This window comes from Crocodylus siamensis, chromosome 6 (assembly GCF_052110815.1).
Source record: "Crocodylus siamensis isolate JL-2025a chromosome 6, ASM5211081v1, whole genome shotgun sequence".
Taxonomy (NCBI): Eukaryota; Metazoa; Chordata; order Crocodylia; family Crocodylidae; genus Crocodylus; species Crocodylus siamensis.
Window position 1 is genome coordinate 8,995,200 of NC_143400.1, and position 14,910 is coordinate 9,010,109.

Sequence of the window (14,910 nt, forward strand, 5' to 3'; positions counted from 1 at the left end):
GGTCCCTCCTGACCCTAGCTACTATGAAACTATGAAACTGTGGTCCCTGTGTATCTTCATTTAGTTTAGGATGCATGTCTGAGGTTATGTCTGCTAAAGCATTTCCCTCTCTTTCCTTGCTCACATGTCTTCTGTATGCATTTTTAACCTTCTACCTCTGTTACTGCAGTTTTTATCTGGAAGCATTTCTCAATCATATTCACTTTCACATATGCCTGCAAAGTTCATGTTATTGAATCATGGGGCTATTTTTTGGCTCTGTATTCATTGCAACTGCTGGCTAACATGAAGGAATGGGAACTGATTCACTGTCAAATCCATTTGGTAAGTGGTGTCACGTATTGATGTACATGGCATTTGTGATGGTGAAATGACCAGATTTTTTCACTGTGAGTTAAAGGAGAAAAATATTATCCATGTGTTTCATAGTACTGATTATTTTGCCTAGACTAACAAAACAAGCTCTAATGACTGTCTCTCCCTTGTCCAACAGATATGAAGAGGTAATTAATAGGCGGATGACTGCAGAACATGGGTTTGTGTTGGTCAAGAAGGTGAGAAATTTTAGGAGGTTTGCCTGCATCATCATCTTCTGTTCAGATAGCAATAATGTTGGAATGCATCTGACCTCTTTTTCAGGATGTGGACTATGCCTTTTCGAATAAGGAGGAGCAGGAGGTGAAGGTGAATTTGTTGAAAAGTCATCTGGAATTGCTGAACCGTGTGTTTACAGAGGTAAGAGTCCATCCTGTTCCATCTTACCCCTCTCCTCATCTCCAAACTGAGCAGCATTGGATCCACCGTACTTATTTAGGTGATCTGACTCCAGTTCTTCCAGAAGGGTTCTGTATTTCTGGAAAGCAAAGCCCTTTATGTTGGATTTCAGTTGCAAAATCAGAACTTGCCCACTGGACAGAACCACTATTAGACTGCTCCTGGGAGAGGCTAAGTTATGGGCCTCCCTGTCCTAGTACCCATGCATGGAATGACTAGCATTAATTTAGCCTAATGTGGCCTTCCTGGAATAGGGCTCCAGGCCCATATGGTTGTTCACTCCTAAAACAGGTTCTGCTAGTGAGGTAAGTGGCTTGGTCCTTGAGTAAACCACTGAGAATATAGGCCAGGGCATCTGGAGGGACCTAAGCCAGTATGTGACCTGCAGGAGCGAGCTCAGATGGATTGCCAGCTCTGTGACACCTCCATCATGGTGAAAATGGACAACCGCCGAGACCTGGACATGGAGAACATCATCAAGAATGTTGAATGCTGCTACAAAGAAATAGCTCAGAGGAGCAAAGAAGAAGTGGACACTCTGTACCAAACCAGGGTGGGTAATAAATAGCATGGCTCTGATATATAGACCATTGTATGGATGACATGGGTTGAACTAACTACTGGCTTACTTCTGGGCACCAGTTTCAGGAACTTCAGGACAAAAGGTGCAGATTCTGTGATGATCTGGAGAGCAACAAGAGGGAGATTGCACAGCTGACCCAACTGATTCAGAAGCTGCAATGTGAGCTTGACAATGTGAAGAAGCAGGTAGGAGAGATCAAAGACTCTTGGTTTTCCAATAAAAGCTGCTGCGGTGCCTGTGTCAAGAACCAAGACTGATTTGAGACAGCTGCTAAGTGGAATTGGAAGGAGCTTCTCGAGCATAGGAAAGATAGGATTTTACAAAATTCAGGATGGGGCTTGAGAGTAAAGGAAAGTGGGGTCCTTTCCCTAAAGTAGGAGAATGAAAAGCTTTGAAATTTTGGAAAGGAAATTCTAACTCTAAACAGTTGGAAGATCACTAGTATTGTAATGAGCCTTTTCATTCCCAGTTCTGGCCTTGCTCAGAGATTGCACTTCCTTCCCTTGGATGCAATTTTTCCCTTGATTCCTTCACTGATGTGATGAAGCATCTGGTGGTTCTCTTTAAAATAAATATCTTTTTAAGATCACAGAAGTTAGTATATAGAATTTAGGAATGTGCCAGCAAGTCAGAGTTGTACCTTGGCCTAGGTGGCTAATTGGGCTAGAGTAGTCAGGGACACCAATTTTCATAGCAGTTGCCCATCAGTTTGTGTCAGATCAGCTCCTTTTGGCTTCCCAGCTGATGACAAGATGCACACTTGTGGTTGGGTTGACTTAGGATGGCCTCCAACATGAATCCAAAGCAAGGCTCAGACTCAAAGTGCCTTAGATGTGCTGTAGCATATTGGGGAACTGAACAGTATCTAGTCTTCAAAGCCACTAAAATAAATGTTAAACTTGTGCCAAACTAGTAAGTAAGGTTGTTCATCCTGCAAGTAGGTTGACTTTATGATCCATGTGTAGCACATTTTGAAAGTCACTTGGAGTAACACAAATGAAGGGACAAGGCTTCCGAGACACTAGATTTGCTTCCAAATTTGGCACTGAGCCTTGGGAAGCCGATCCACTGGTACAATGCTCAGTAGTGGAGTGAAGACACCTACACATTTCAGGAACATGTTCCATTTTCTTCCTTGACAGATTGGCTGCCTACAGACAGACATTCGTGATGCTGAGCAGCGTGGGGACTTCACCCTGCAAGATGGCTGGGCTAAACATGTGGAGTTGCAGAATGCCCTGCAGAAGGCCAAGGATGAACTGGCAAGCATGCTGCGGGATTACCAGGAGCTGCTGAATGTCAAGCTGGCCCTGGATATTGAGATTGCAATGTATAAGACATTGCTGGAGGGAGAAGAAAGCAGGTGAGGACATAATACTTGTATGTTTGGTACATCATGCTGGTTTTGAATGGTCCCTCAGATAAATTGATGGGGAGACAGTTTAGTACAGTGGGGAAGCAGAAGGAAGAATATTGTGATATGTCAGTTCAGGAAACTATGGTGCTCTAAAAATGTGGAGCTTGTCATTTTGCCCCTCAACACGCCTGGCATGGTCCATTGCCTAGGGTCACCCTGAGCCTGTTTTCTGTAACAAATCCCATGCCAATGCAATGTCTAAGGTACTGGTCTTGCCCTTGTCCCTCACCCCTTCTCTTTGGGGCTGGCCACAATGTAATTTCCATTGGATTTGTTGCCAACGTCCATTATGTCACTAGCAAAAAAACCAGCCTCCATTCTAATGAGCTGCAATCAGACTTCACACAATACAGGTAAAGGAGACTGAAAGGGATGGAGCAGGTGGGCTGATGAGCTGAAGTGATACCACAATGAACTTCCAGCTCCTGGATGCAACATCAGTCAATGGGATAATGTGATTCTCTCTGTTTTCTTTCCCAACCAGGATCTGTTCAGTCACCCCTGTGAGTGTAGGTAAGTAAACTGAGGCTTTGCGGTTGGGATATTCCAGGGATGACTATTCCTGTGAAAGTCCCATCCTTTTGCTCCAACCACTGACTGTTTCCTCATAGCTGTGGTCACCAGCTCCCGTGAAATAGCTGAACATTTTGAGCCCACCGCTGGAATCGGAGGCCCTAGGAGGGGATTGAGCTCCAGGAGCACAGGGGTCCAGCCCAGAAGAAGAGCGAGCTCTGTGGTGAGGCCGCATGTCCAGGAAGGTGTAGACTGCTTTCCGTCTGCAGGGCTCAGCTCCCAAAGTGGTGGATTTAGCTCTCAAAGCTGGGGTTACCAATCCAGGACAGTGGCCAGCACTGCAGGTGGCCCAGGTTTTTCTGGAGGTGTAGCTTGTTGCCCCAAGGGTGGACCTGTCTCCAAAAAGGAGGGAGTTACTTCTCACACTGCAGTATGCCAGCCTGGAAGCGCGGTCAACTTGGGTCTGGGAGGATGCATTGTGAGACATTTAGGGAGCTCTCCAATTGTTGGTGAAGCTTGCCCTGGAGTTGGAGGATGCGACACTGGGGTCGTGAAGCTGTAGCAGCCTTTTAGGCATCCTGTATGCTACTCAGCCACGTTCCCGTGGCCTGTTAATGGTCTTGTTTGCCCTCTGGGTTTCTTAAGACTGACAGCTCTATAAATCACAAGGAAATGTACCATATTTTCACACATACAATCCACCCTAGAATATGATACACACCAGGCACACCTACATGTGATGCTACATTGTTGTAGTGATACACTATGGTGATGTGGTGTCCACAGGTGTCTACACGTGACCAGCAGCTACTTCGTTGTAGCAGCGTGCTCCCCCCGTTATAGCGCACTGCTACGGCAAAGTAGCTGCTAAAAATAACCATGCACTGTGCATGTGGCCCAGTACAAGTGCTTACTGTGCCTTGCTTTAGGACTTCCAAAAGGAAGTCCTAAAGCATGGTGCAGTAACAACATCACCATGGGGCATTGTGTTGACATGCCCACCTTGTTTTTGAAAGGCAGGATAAAGAAAAAATATCCTTCCTTGCAGTAAGTAACTAAACAGCAATAGCTAGGGAGCCAAGCCTGCTCAGTCATCTGCTCCCTGGGGAGTGCATGCAGACTTCACTTTCACCCAGCAAAGGCTGATCTTACTGTATGTCCCTGCATATGTGCATACACTGATTTCCAATTTGGTGGGAGAAAAAGAATTGCATGTTGTCTGGGTGAAAATACGGTATTTTTTTTCTACGTCCCTTTCCAAAGAGTTTCCAGAAGAGAAGCAGTGATTTAATTTTCCCCAGAGGGCATTGCAAAGGCAACCCTAGATTCTAGAGCTGTTTGGTTGTGTTTCCCAAAACGCTGCTCCAAATGTTAATCAAAGAAATGTCAATTTTCCAAGCATGTTTGGTTAGCACTTTAACCCCATGCACTGAATATCACTTGCAGATGAATACATGCCACTCTTATTATCCTCTGCTGCACAGGAAAGCCTGAATTCTCCATGAGCACCATTTTCAGATGTGCTGAGCACTAATGAAGGCAATCAAAGCCACTGTGACTTATTGGTGCAAAATATCACTGAATTGTCCATCCTATTGGATTTGCACACACTTCGCCTTTACTAATTGTTGCGACCTGTCATCTTCCCACTGAATCATCAATAAACTCAGTGAATTCATGTTTTGCCCCTGATTTTTTAATCACCAACACGCTTTGATGTTACCAGATTGACTGGTAATAACCCTTGCTGAGGCCATATACTTAGGAGCAGGATTTTACACAGTGCTAAAGTATATATTGATTTGAATGAGCAAGATGCAGACTCAGGTTACAACCTTCTTTAGATAATACGGGCTGCGTCTACACGAGACGCCGACTATGCAGTTGTTATTTAGCATAACCAAGTACTAAATGACTAGAAGTAATGAGCTGCCACCTGTGCGGTAACTCATTACTACTGTGCGGTAGCATTGTATCACGGTCCGTGCCCTGTGACAATACTATGTAGTAGTAACAAACTACTGAACAGTAAGCTTCTCATGTGGACGCGGCCACAGAAGACAAATTTCAGAACTGTCCAAAGTTAATTATTGCTTTTCTTTGATACTACAATATCACCACTACAATATCCAAGCACCCTGGACACACTTTACCTGAGTTAAGTATTTCCTGATAATAGTTTGTTTGAAAATAAACCCGAATATGCTTAGCTGGGCTGGATCCCTGGGATTTTGGAACATCTGGTGGACAAAGACAGTTCAGAACAGCAAGATAATAGGTGAATGGAGGTGTATAAGGCTTGGAAGAAAACTCTTTGCATATTTCTGTGGTCAAAAAGTAAAACATATAGGGCTGCAGTAGAGTTCACAGGCAAAGACCTGGTGTGGCCTTGTGGATAATAACCAACCATGAAGAATACAACAGGTCAGAGTATAGAAAGTGTCAGGCTTTGAGTGGAGATCGGCGGGCCAGAGCACCTTTAGGATTATAAAAGCAACCCCCCCTCTTAAATGCAGGCGAGGAAATCAAGTTTGCGTGTTTGAATTTCCTTGCAAGCCTCTTCGGTGATCCAGGTATGCTATTCAAGCACAAATAAAGAGCAAAGGCATAAGTTATAAAATCTCTGACCCATACAGTAGCAGCCGTTCCTGCGTGTTGCCCACAACCCTGACTCTATCATCACAAAGGACTTGCTTCTCCCTCCAGCAGATGAGGAACTACATAACACATCGTATATTCAACTCCTTGCCACAATAAGGCAAAAACCTACTCCAGCCAATAGGCAGGGTGGACTCGCATGCACAAGTTAAGTGTGTTCCATATTATGTATTCATGAGGCAGATATTCCTGCTTTAAGTACACATTGAATCCCAAATTAATACAACCATTATAGTACCCTCATAAATACATTTTGATAGGCAGGACACTGCGGTGGGTAGGTGCTAAGTGATGGCTCTGGAGACCTAGCTTGGATTCCTTACCTACCAGGCATCTTGTGTGACCTGGACAAGTCACTCCAGATCCAGAGGCTGGAATAAACATTGTCTGGAATAGTATGCATTCATGCAGGGGATTCGAACTCGATGATCCTTGCAGCCCCTCCCATGCCTATGGTTCTAGATCCAACAGAAGCCACGGGCAAACAACAAAATTAGATGACGCACCACCTGATTTTCAGGCTTCTGGGCCTCATATCCATGAGGCAGGGAGAGAGTTATTTATCTCAGAATGGGATCCAGTACAACCAGTGAGCTGAGCAGGGATTATTGGCACCCTTCTATCTTACAGCGGCAGCACTAGGATGTATATGTTGCACGTTGTAAGGCACTCACTTATACTACACCTTTTTTGGCAGAAAATTCAGGTGCATTAATTGCACATGTAGACGCTCCCTTATTGTAGCAAATGTTAAAGAACCACAACACTCATCAGGAACTATATATCTATATCTCTGTGTGTGTTTGTGTATATATATATATGTGTGTATATATAAATATATATATATGTGTGTGTATATACATCTGTATATATCTAGATATATATCTATATACATACAGATATAGATAGATAGACTGATATATCTATCTATATAGTTCTTGATGAGTTCTGTAGTTAACGTTTGATACAATAAGGGAGCATCTACATGTGCAATTAATGCACCTGAATTTTCTGCCCAGAAAATTCATGGTCTCCTTGGAGCATGTCGACACCTGCACCCCCATTGCAGGTTGAGCCTGGTAGGAGCAGCCCAGTCTAGGGTCATTGCCCTGCTCTGCCTGCCCTGCAGCAGCCAGGAGGAGCTTCAGGCTCCCCCAGGTGCTGGCACCGGGCTGGAAGGGGGCATGTGGGCTTAGCCCTGAGCTCTAGCGGGTCGGGAGGAGCTGTCCCAGATTGGTGACAGCTCCGTGTCAGCCAGGAGGAGATCCGGCTGACCCCAGGCTGGAGGAAGTGGGGGGACGGGGACAGAGCTGTTCCAATTGGATGGGTAATTGCCTTCAAGCCATGTGGAGATTGGGACTCATGCCAATCTCCATGTGGCTGGAAGGCAGCTGCCTGGTAGCCGGGGAAGCTCTCCCAGGCATGTGGAGATCAGGACAGGTCCTTATCTCCATGTGGCTGGCAGGCAGCATCTTGCTGAGTTGTACCAGGTCTCCCCACTGCTTATGGCCCCTTTCTGCCTAGGCTGACGGGGAGCAATTTGCTCCCAGTCAGTGTCTACACGTGCAGTATGGTGCATTAGTTAGTGCACTGTTTTTCCAGTATCGGTATCTACAAGTACTAGAAAACAGCATGTTAAGCTAATATACTCTGCAGTAATTGGTGCACATGTGTGACGGTGATGCTTTACTGCACATTAGATTAGTCTAATGAGCAGCAAAGCATCTTGTTTAGATGCACCCAAAGAAAAGCATGAAACTCGAGAAGGCTATTTCAAATTAGTCATTAACTTCGTATCAGAAGATTTAAACGACTGGAAAAACATTACCAGGTTTCAGTAGCTTAATGGGACAGACAGAATAAAGGCATCCTGTCATAGAAAAAGTTTTAATTTAGCAAAACATTTCCCCATCTCATACTGGGACCGCAAATCAACACCTCAATTTTGGGGGGTGAGGGGAATTGATAGTCCAATGAATCAATCAATCAAATCCATTTCGGGCAGGTGAAATGTTTTGTTCCAATAATTTCAATGTAATTTGTTTCAGTTTTGACTGGTTTAATTCTTTGAATGCTTTACTAAACATATCTTATTCTTTTTCATTCTTTTTTTTTTGTTAAAGTTTTTTCAGACCAGAAAAATAGATATTTTTATTTTGAAAATGTTGTGGGCTTCCCCCACCCCTCCCCACCCGCAAATGTTTGAAATAAAAAAATCCAGTGAAACCATCTTGTCTTTGAAAAAACTCCTGATTTAGGTTACCATCCATGCTCTAAACATGTTGGCTTTCCTGACGCTCATAGGTTCATTGCCAATTCATATTCATAACCTAATCAGCACCCTAAAGACATGGCCAGGTGACCAGAGCTGTTGTCATGTTTGAGGCAGTCATGACTTCTGCTTGTCATTGCTGGTGCTGCCGTGGTCTTGGTGGTGCAGCAGCAGCCAGTTATTTCTGCCCCCTTTTCCCCACCCCCAAGTCAGCACCCGGGGCAGCTGCCCCAAATTCCCCTTCCTACTTCAACCACTGAATCTAAATTGCAAAATCTCTTTGATTTGTATTTGATTTGATTAAGCAAGAAGTGTCCTGTTGAGTGGGTCACAATAATTTAATCAGCTGGAGCTAAGTGACATTCTCCAGATCTATTCTTTATTGAGAAGAATACAATTCATATTCCACATATCAAGGATTTGAATGAAAGTCAACTGAAATCTTTGAGATTTTCATATCAATGGCCCTTGGGTCAAGCTCTGTTGAACAAGCAGCCAGAGTTAGTTGTCCTGGGCTCCTGGTTTTTGTGTGGCATCTCATACTGCAGCAGTCAGAAGCAGAAAACTACAGATTTTCTCATCAGCTCATGTGAAAAAACACCTCCATCCCTGTGAAAATGGACAACCCCTGGGACCTGGATGTGGCGAGCATCAAACGGTGGTATCAGGACATTGCTAGGAGGGGCAATGTAGAAGGCAAACCTTTGTACAAGAACAAGGTAAGTACTGAATGACAGGAGTCTGCTGTCTTACCATATTATCTTGCATACCACACACCTCCAAATAAGACATGTGCTTTGGAGTTGTGGCCTAGAGCTGACTTTTCATGGAGAAGCTGTGATGCAAAGTGGCTCCAGCTTTGCTCTCAGCCAGCAAGCTCAGTGGCTGTGAAAACACGAATACAGGATCCCCCCCTTCCTGCCTGCTTGCTTGCTGAGAGGCATGTTGGCAGGCGTCTTCGCACTTTTACTCTCCCAAAGAAAATCAGCTTCTCTGCCTAGGATGCTCTCCAAATTTGAAAGGCTGACATTTAGGGGGAAAGGTACGAGTGGTATGAGTTTAAATATCATATGCAGGTAACATACAGAAAACCCTGTTTCTGGATAACAGTTTCAGGAGCTTTAAAAGAAAAGGGGCAGTTTCTGCAGTAGTCTGAAGGGTGGCATGCATGAGATGGCAGAGCTGGCCCGCTGATCCAGCAGAAGCTACTGGGTGAGGCTGACAATGTGGACAAGCAGGTAAGAAAGATCTTGGGGCTCTGATTTTCTAACAAATGAGTTTTGTTTTTGAGAATGATGCCTTTAAGTCTATGATATACAGTTTTCCCCCCCTTGGACAGTAGATAGCATTACATTTGTGAGAACACTGACAAATTGCATAAAAACACCGAATATGGTATACACACACATACAGATATATATGCACATATGTACAAATGTGAAATATGTGCGTGTGCGTGTGTGTATTTAAAAAATGAATGTATTGATTCCAATGCTTGCCTCCTTGCAGAGGGGCTGGGCAATGGGGGTGGGAGGGCAACCAAGAACGGGGAATCTTATCTGCTTCTCTCCTCTGTCGTGGTACCCTGGTTGAGAATCACTGCTCTAGACTGGACGCCCACCTTGCTGGGGTTATTTGACCCCATCAATCTTTCCTGCCCAGAGCAGGGGGGGCTGGACCTGATGATCTCACTGGGTCCCTCCCAGCCTTAAACTTCTGTGAATGTGTGACTGTGAGAATAAATATTAAGTTATCTGTCTTAGGTCACAAGGTTTAACTCCCTTGGGTTGCGTGTCATGATGATCCCATAGACATTTCAAGACGAAAGAGGGCTGGGAAAGACCTACACCTCTTCTCTGACAAAGCAAGAAAGACAAGTCTTGGAGGGAGAGTTTATCAGAGTTAAAATACTGTTGCACAATTTGGTTTCAGGTCCGACTGCTTGAGCAGCAGAACAAGGTGCTGACGACCAAGTGGGACCTCTTGCAGCAGTGCATCGTCCCGGGGACGAGGAGAAACCTCGAGCCTCTTTATGAGAGCTTTATCTGCAACCTGAAGAAGCAGCTGGAGTGTTTGCTATGTGATAGGGACAAACTGGTCTGCGAAGAGAAAGCAGCGAATCACCTTGTGGAGGAGTTCAAGTGCAAGTAAGTATGTGGAAGTAGAAGAGAAAGAAGAGTGCAAACCCTGTTCGCATCAGGCTTCCTGTTCTCTGGGCTACTTGCGGAGATACGGTTGATTCAGCCCCCTCTCCTCCTCCATCCTCCCTACAGGTATGAAGAGCAAATCCACAGGCGCACAGCTGCAGAGAATGAGTTTGTGGTGCTCAAGAAGGTAATTCAGGCTGCAAAAGCTTAAGGCCAAACAATGTGATATTTTTTGCCTTTCCCTTTCAATCCAGCGCTGAGCAGGATCCTTATCTTGCTCAACAGTTAGGTTCGATTAAGGCCGGTGAGAAAGGCTAGGCTCTGGCCTTCAATTCCCAGCCCAGAATTCCCCTGGAGAAGGTGAACTCGTTGCTGCCGCTAACACTGGGTAGGCGGCTCCTGTGCAAGCTGTCCTTCTCAGGACCCTGGCATGCGGGCACGATGGTGGAAAGCAACGGGGTGGCAGAACAGAGCGCTACCGCACCATTTAGTAAAGCCAGAGCAGCCCACGGGCTGCCGTAACGGATACTGGGATGTGGCTGCCATATAACCACACACATAGCGAACCCCGAGGAGAGGAGAAGGCCTGATTCTCATTGACACTGAGATCCCGTCCAGCCTCTCTGACAGCATAACTGGTTGGGGAACATATTTATTTAAACTTGTGGGAACATCCATAGGTTGCATAAAACAACAGGCAAATCATGCCAAACCTCTTAGCCATCTTTCTGGCAATGGTTTAACTTTATCCTGAACATATGGATTCAAATTAGAAGGAGAAAATTAAAAGCTTCAGAAGCTTTGTAGACTTAATCTGGAACTGAAATGGGGAAAATCATCCCGTTGCCTTGGAAAGGAGCTAATTCCAGCTTCCCTTTGAGGCTGCCTGTCTACAAAGAGCAAGCTGTGATGCTAAGCAACAAGGGGACTGTGTCCTTAGATATGCCTAGGACATGCTTCTCGAATTGAAGAATGCCCTCGAGGAAGTCAAAGATGAGCTGGCATGCATGGTGTTGGGATTACCAGGAACTACTGAATATCAAGGTCACCCCTAGACATTGAGATTGCCACATACAAGACACTGCTGGAGGGAGAAGAAAAGAAGTTATTATCTTTGGGTGTGTCATGCCTATTCTCAACAGCTCATTGAATATTCAGTGGGGATAGAATTAATGTCATAATCAGAAGAAACAGCATGTGTAACATTTCCATATGCAGAACCAAACTCCAAGAATATATATTGGGTTTCTCACTCAAACATAAGGGAGTTGCATACTCCACTCGTACTGAAGTTCAATGGGCTGCACTTACCAGATTCATCTGGATCCTTTTCAGGCTTCCTAGATGTGGAGTTTGTCAATGAGATTATTTCCCAAAGACATGCGGTCTCATTAAATGTCAGTGCTTCCAATCATAGATGCTTTGTGGGATAATTCATTCTTTTATATCTCCAACAGGATATGTCCAGGGAACGCCATGAATGTAGGTAAATCCAGGATTTACAGCTGGGATGGTTTTACCTTGTTCTGCAGAAATTCTAGGTTTCCACTTGAATTACTGGCCCTGTGTTTTCTTACAGCCGTGGCCCCCAACTGCTACTCTGCTGGCGACTGTGATTCAGCATTTGGAATTGGAACGGGATTTGCATCCCACCCTTTATATGCAAGAAACAGGTCTAGGGATGGAGGATATGGCTTCCTACAAGAGACATTCAAATGAAGAAGTCCCGAAGTCTTCCCTACAAGGGTAGCCATCCCAGAAAGTGTAGACTATAGATTCATCTCCAGTTCCACCATAGGTTGCCCATACCTCCCTGGAAGTATAGACTGCTCTCCGCTTGTTCCAGTAATGGAGGTTACAGAAGAGTAGTCAATCTCAGAGCTGGAAGATGGGGCACCAAATGCTTAGGAAGCTCTTTAAGTGGAGGATACAGTGCTGGAGTTTTATGTAGAGTCATAACTGGAGGGCCCACCTTTGCAGTTGAAAGGAGCTGTGTAGCATTGAGGGATAGGTACTGGCTGTCGGTAGCGCTGTAGGTAGATGTGTACTGGCTGTAGGTAATGCTTGGTGCTCATGCTGTAGGTAGTGCTGAAGGTAGATGCGACCATCGATTTCTAGGTGGCACCGTCAGGATCGGGACAACGTAAGTTGATGTTTCTGGAAGGACACAACATACGTTCTCCCTCTGTTAGCATCAGCATGATGATCTGCTCAGGTCCCTTCTGACCCTATCAACTATGAAACTATGAAATTAGGATATCAGACGTGTCTCATGGCAGTTCAGCTTGAAAGTCCCTCTGTGTTTTTCTCAACACAGGCTTACTGAAGGTTTTATTTCTTTTGGTCCACAATGCCTTTGTATTTGTCTGACACTGTAGCCAAGATTAGGCAATGTCTTTGCTATTGAAGCAGGGCTGGACAGGCCTGGTAAGTGTGGCTTATCTCACTTCCTGAGTTTTTCTTTTTGCCCTGGCAATTTTATAGCTAAATTTCTCTTTTTTAGGAAACTCCCTCCTCTTATTGCACTTTCTAAAATGCTTCAGGAAGGGAAGAAAGACATCTATTGTCCTAGATGAGAATATGACAAGCATTTTTCTCCCCTCCTGGCACCTGGAATCTAGGCCCAGTCCCTGAAAGTTGCAAAGGACTGCAGTCACTCAATGGGAAATCAATTGAAGCTGAGTACCTAAACCCCTTCGAGCATCCAGTACCTTGTTTCTAAAGCCCTTTGTGACTGTACAGACGACTGTGAAAGTGTCGGCTTCGCATCTCATTCCTATTGAGTCTCACTATAATGCCATCGGAGGTGATCTTTATACAGACAAAATTGCAACATCATTGTGCTGATTGTCAAGAGCACCCAACTTTCTGTGTTGCCACTAATAAACTGTGTGCGTAGGGGATGCTTTGTTACCAGTCTTGTTTTTAACTAAGCCTTTCATAGGATTTCCAATTTGAGGCCATAATAGTTATGCCTCATGCTGGAAAGCTACTAAGTCCGGCAAGATTTCCAAAGCCTCTAGAGTTCCCAGCTCCTACTGAGATCCAATGGCTTGGCCATATCTCCCATGGTATACCATAGTCTCCCTTCCCACTGCAGGGTATTATGGGAATCCAGGGTCACAATAAATGGTTGCTGGGGTAGAATTTGACTATAGAGCTGGTTGCAGAGATGAGCACAACGCACACTTGAAGTTAATAAGTATGTGCTTCTTTTGCTCACTTAGGATGGGGAGATATGAAGTGTGCTCATATACTTGGCTGAATAAAGGCCAGCTGTAAAGCTTGATGGTTGCTTCCCACTTAGTGAAAGAAAGATCCTTGATATCCTGTCTTTCATCACAGACAAGGCAAAGAGGGCAAGTCAGCAAGCACGCTGAAGAAAATCTTGGTGTCTGAACGATTCTAGTTCAGTGCATGGCAGAAAAAAAGCAACTATTAAAATCACTTTGCAGTAACCTCAAGGAAGTCAATATTATGCTTGTGCAGGGGGCTGGGCCCGATGATCTTCCAAGATCCCTTCCCGCTCCTTACAAACTATGAATCTATGAATTATAAACAGAGTCAAGGCCTGTTAAACTGCATGGCTTCGAAATGGATTTTATGAGACCCCAGCAGTTAAGAAACGCCCCCCCACAAGCACCGCTTTCACCTTCTTCTCAATAATGTGCAGTGTAAGTAGCAACACTCAAGTTACTTGGGGACCTGGGAAGGGGAAAAAAATCAAATGTTGAAGCACAGCGTTGGCACCTTGCACTCACCATGAAAAATGCTGGCAATATTACCTGGGGAGGAAAGGATATGTGTAAATGAGATCCCAGCTCACTGAAGGCAGGGTCAATACTTTAAAGAGAGCAATGCTTTTATTCTTGCAAACTGAAACCGAGAGCATCATGCAAAACTTTTGCGAATGAGAAGCCAGAGGGTGTTTTCAATACCAAACAGGGGAAGTACAGTTTCCATATCCCATTCCCAGTCCAGTATTACACCCAGAGGTCCTCTACCGAGATTTTGCCCAAATTCAAATAAAGGTGTTAGACTTTCCAAGCACTGACAAGGACTTTGGCTACTTGAGAATTACCTTAATTAGAGCTGCACTCAATACTTTTGAAGGTAACTTCGCACCGTGGATTGACCTTAGAGTGAAGAATAGAAAAAACCCCCCACCTTTCTGTTCAATATGAGGAACTGCAGATGTTGTGAGCCTGTTCTTTATCTTTCTACTTTCTCTTAGCTACAGCCAATCCATATTTCCAGCCCCATTCAAAATCCTTTTAACTATTGTAATTAAGCAGGTATTAATCTCCTCATTAAAGGCATTGCAACAGTAACATCAAACAGATGCGGGACAAGAATAAGGGGGGAGATGCTAGCTGCAGTTTCTCAATATGTTTCCAGCATTTCATCGCGTCCTTGTTTACTGATACGCCAAAATTTTCGGTCCGAGAATTGTAAGTGGATGCCAGTCAAATCACACCCAGATATGAGCAAAGAAAAACCACAATTATCCCCTGACAACTGTCACCCATACACACTAATTAGCTAC

General features: G+C 44.7%; 1 protein-coding gene across 1 annotated transcript in view; it reads left to right on the forward strand.

The window, feature by feature from the left end:
- LOC149860901 (keratin, type II cytoskeletal 4-like) overlaps positions 1-10,886 on the forward strand; it is a 14,255-nt gene extending 3,369 nt beyond the window's left edge. Inside the window, exons 3-11 of the mRNA XM_090053704.1 lie at positions 494-554; positions 640-735; positions 1,163-1,327; positions 1,417-1,542; positions 2,500-2,720; positions 3,259-3,283; positions 10,150-10,364; positions 10,491-10,551; positions 10,704-10,886. Of these exons, the coding sequence (XP_089909830.1) occupies positions 494-554; positions 640-735; positions 1,163-1,327; positions 1,417-1,542; positions 2,500-2,720; positions 3,259-3,283; positions 10,150-10,364; positions 10,491-10,551; positions 10,704-10,886 (1,153 nt within the window). The remainder of the gene's footprint in view (positions 1-493; positions 555-639; positions 736-1,162; positions 1,328-1,416; positions 1,543-2,499; positions 2,721-3,258; positions 3,284-10,149; positions 10,365-10,490; positions 10,552-10,703) is intronic.
- Positions 10,887-14,910: the final 4,024 nt, after the last annotated feature.